The 825-nt window shown below is 41.1% G+C and overlaps 1 pseudogene across 1 annotated transcript in view; it reads right to left on the reverse strand.

Annotated features, from left to right (window-relative positions):
* Positions 1-197: 197 nt before the first annotated feature.
* The window catches only part of TEOVI_000790500:pseudogene, a 1,425-nt pseudogene continuing 797 nt past the window's right edge, over positions 198-825 (reverse strand). The window contains 3 exon segments of the mRNA in view: positions 198-428; positions 431-745; positions 748-825. The exon segment at positions 748-825 is cut by the window's right edge and continues 6 nt beyond it. Coding sequence covers positions 198-428; positions 431-745; positions 748-825 — 624 coding nt within the window.

Genomic DNA, 825 nt, shown 5'->3' on the forward strand with positions numbered 1-825 from the left:
TATATACATATATATATATTTACATTTTTAATGGGTAAAAAATATTACTATTTTAAAATTTTTATCGAAAAGTGTTAAAATATATCCGAGTAAAAAAACATTTAAAAAAAACGATGGAGGGATTAAAAAAATAAGGCCAAAAAAGCAGCCATACTCAGATCCAATTTCTTATTTTCGATAAAACTGGAATTCTTTAACTATCTTTCTTGCAACTTAAAATCCGGAGACTTGCATTCATCCTTTTTCTTATCCTTGCATTTCTCTGTTGGTTGTTGCTCTCTTTCTCCTTTTCCTGCTGCTTCTACTGTTTTTATTGGAATGCATTTATTCTCTTTTTCATCGTACGTGCATTTGTTTTTTGTGCAAGTGGCATTTTTATTGTCATGCTTGTGGCATTCTTCTGCTTTTTTTGGCAACTTTTGCTTCGGTTGGTTTTTTGTGTCGATATTTTTTGAGTTTCTGCATCTGGAAAGCTATTTGTCAGCGCTGTAATTAGATGCTTTGCGTGCTTTGTTAGCTGTTGGATCCGCTGAATGGCTGTTTGTCGCCGGGCTGCTGCATTTTCGTTAATTTGTATTTCGTGTGCCGCCTTTTCTAGTTTTTCTTTCCATGCTAGTTTGCCGCTTGGTGCCGCAGCGGTTATCGAGCCTGTGTCCGTTAGTTGGATGCACCCCTTGCCGGTCGCTGGCGCACAGCTGCCGTCGGCGGCGCTTTCGCCGAGTGTTATATGGTCGCCGCCGCCGTTGTTCTTTTTGCTGCCGCAAGTGCCTGCGTGGTCAGCTGATGTATTTGCTCGGCTGACGGCTGCGGCGGTGGGTATTTGCC

The sequence above is a fragment of the Trypanosoma equiperdum genome (assembly GCF_001457755.1).
Source record: "Trypanosoma equiperdum strain OVI genome assembly, contig: ctg_1649, whole genome shotgun sequence".
Classification (NCBI taxonomy): Eukaryota; Euglenozoa; class Kinetoplastea; order Trypanosomatida; family Trypanosomatidae; genus Trypanosoma; species Trypanosoma equiperdum.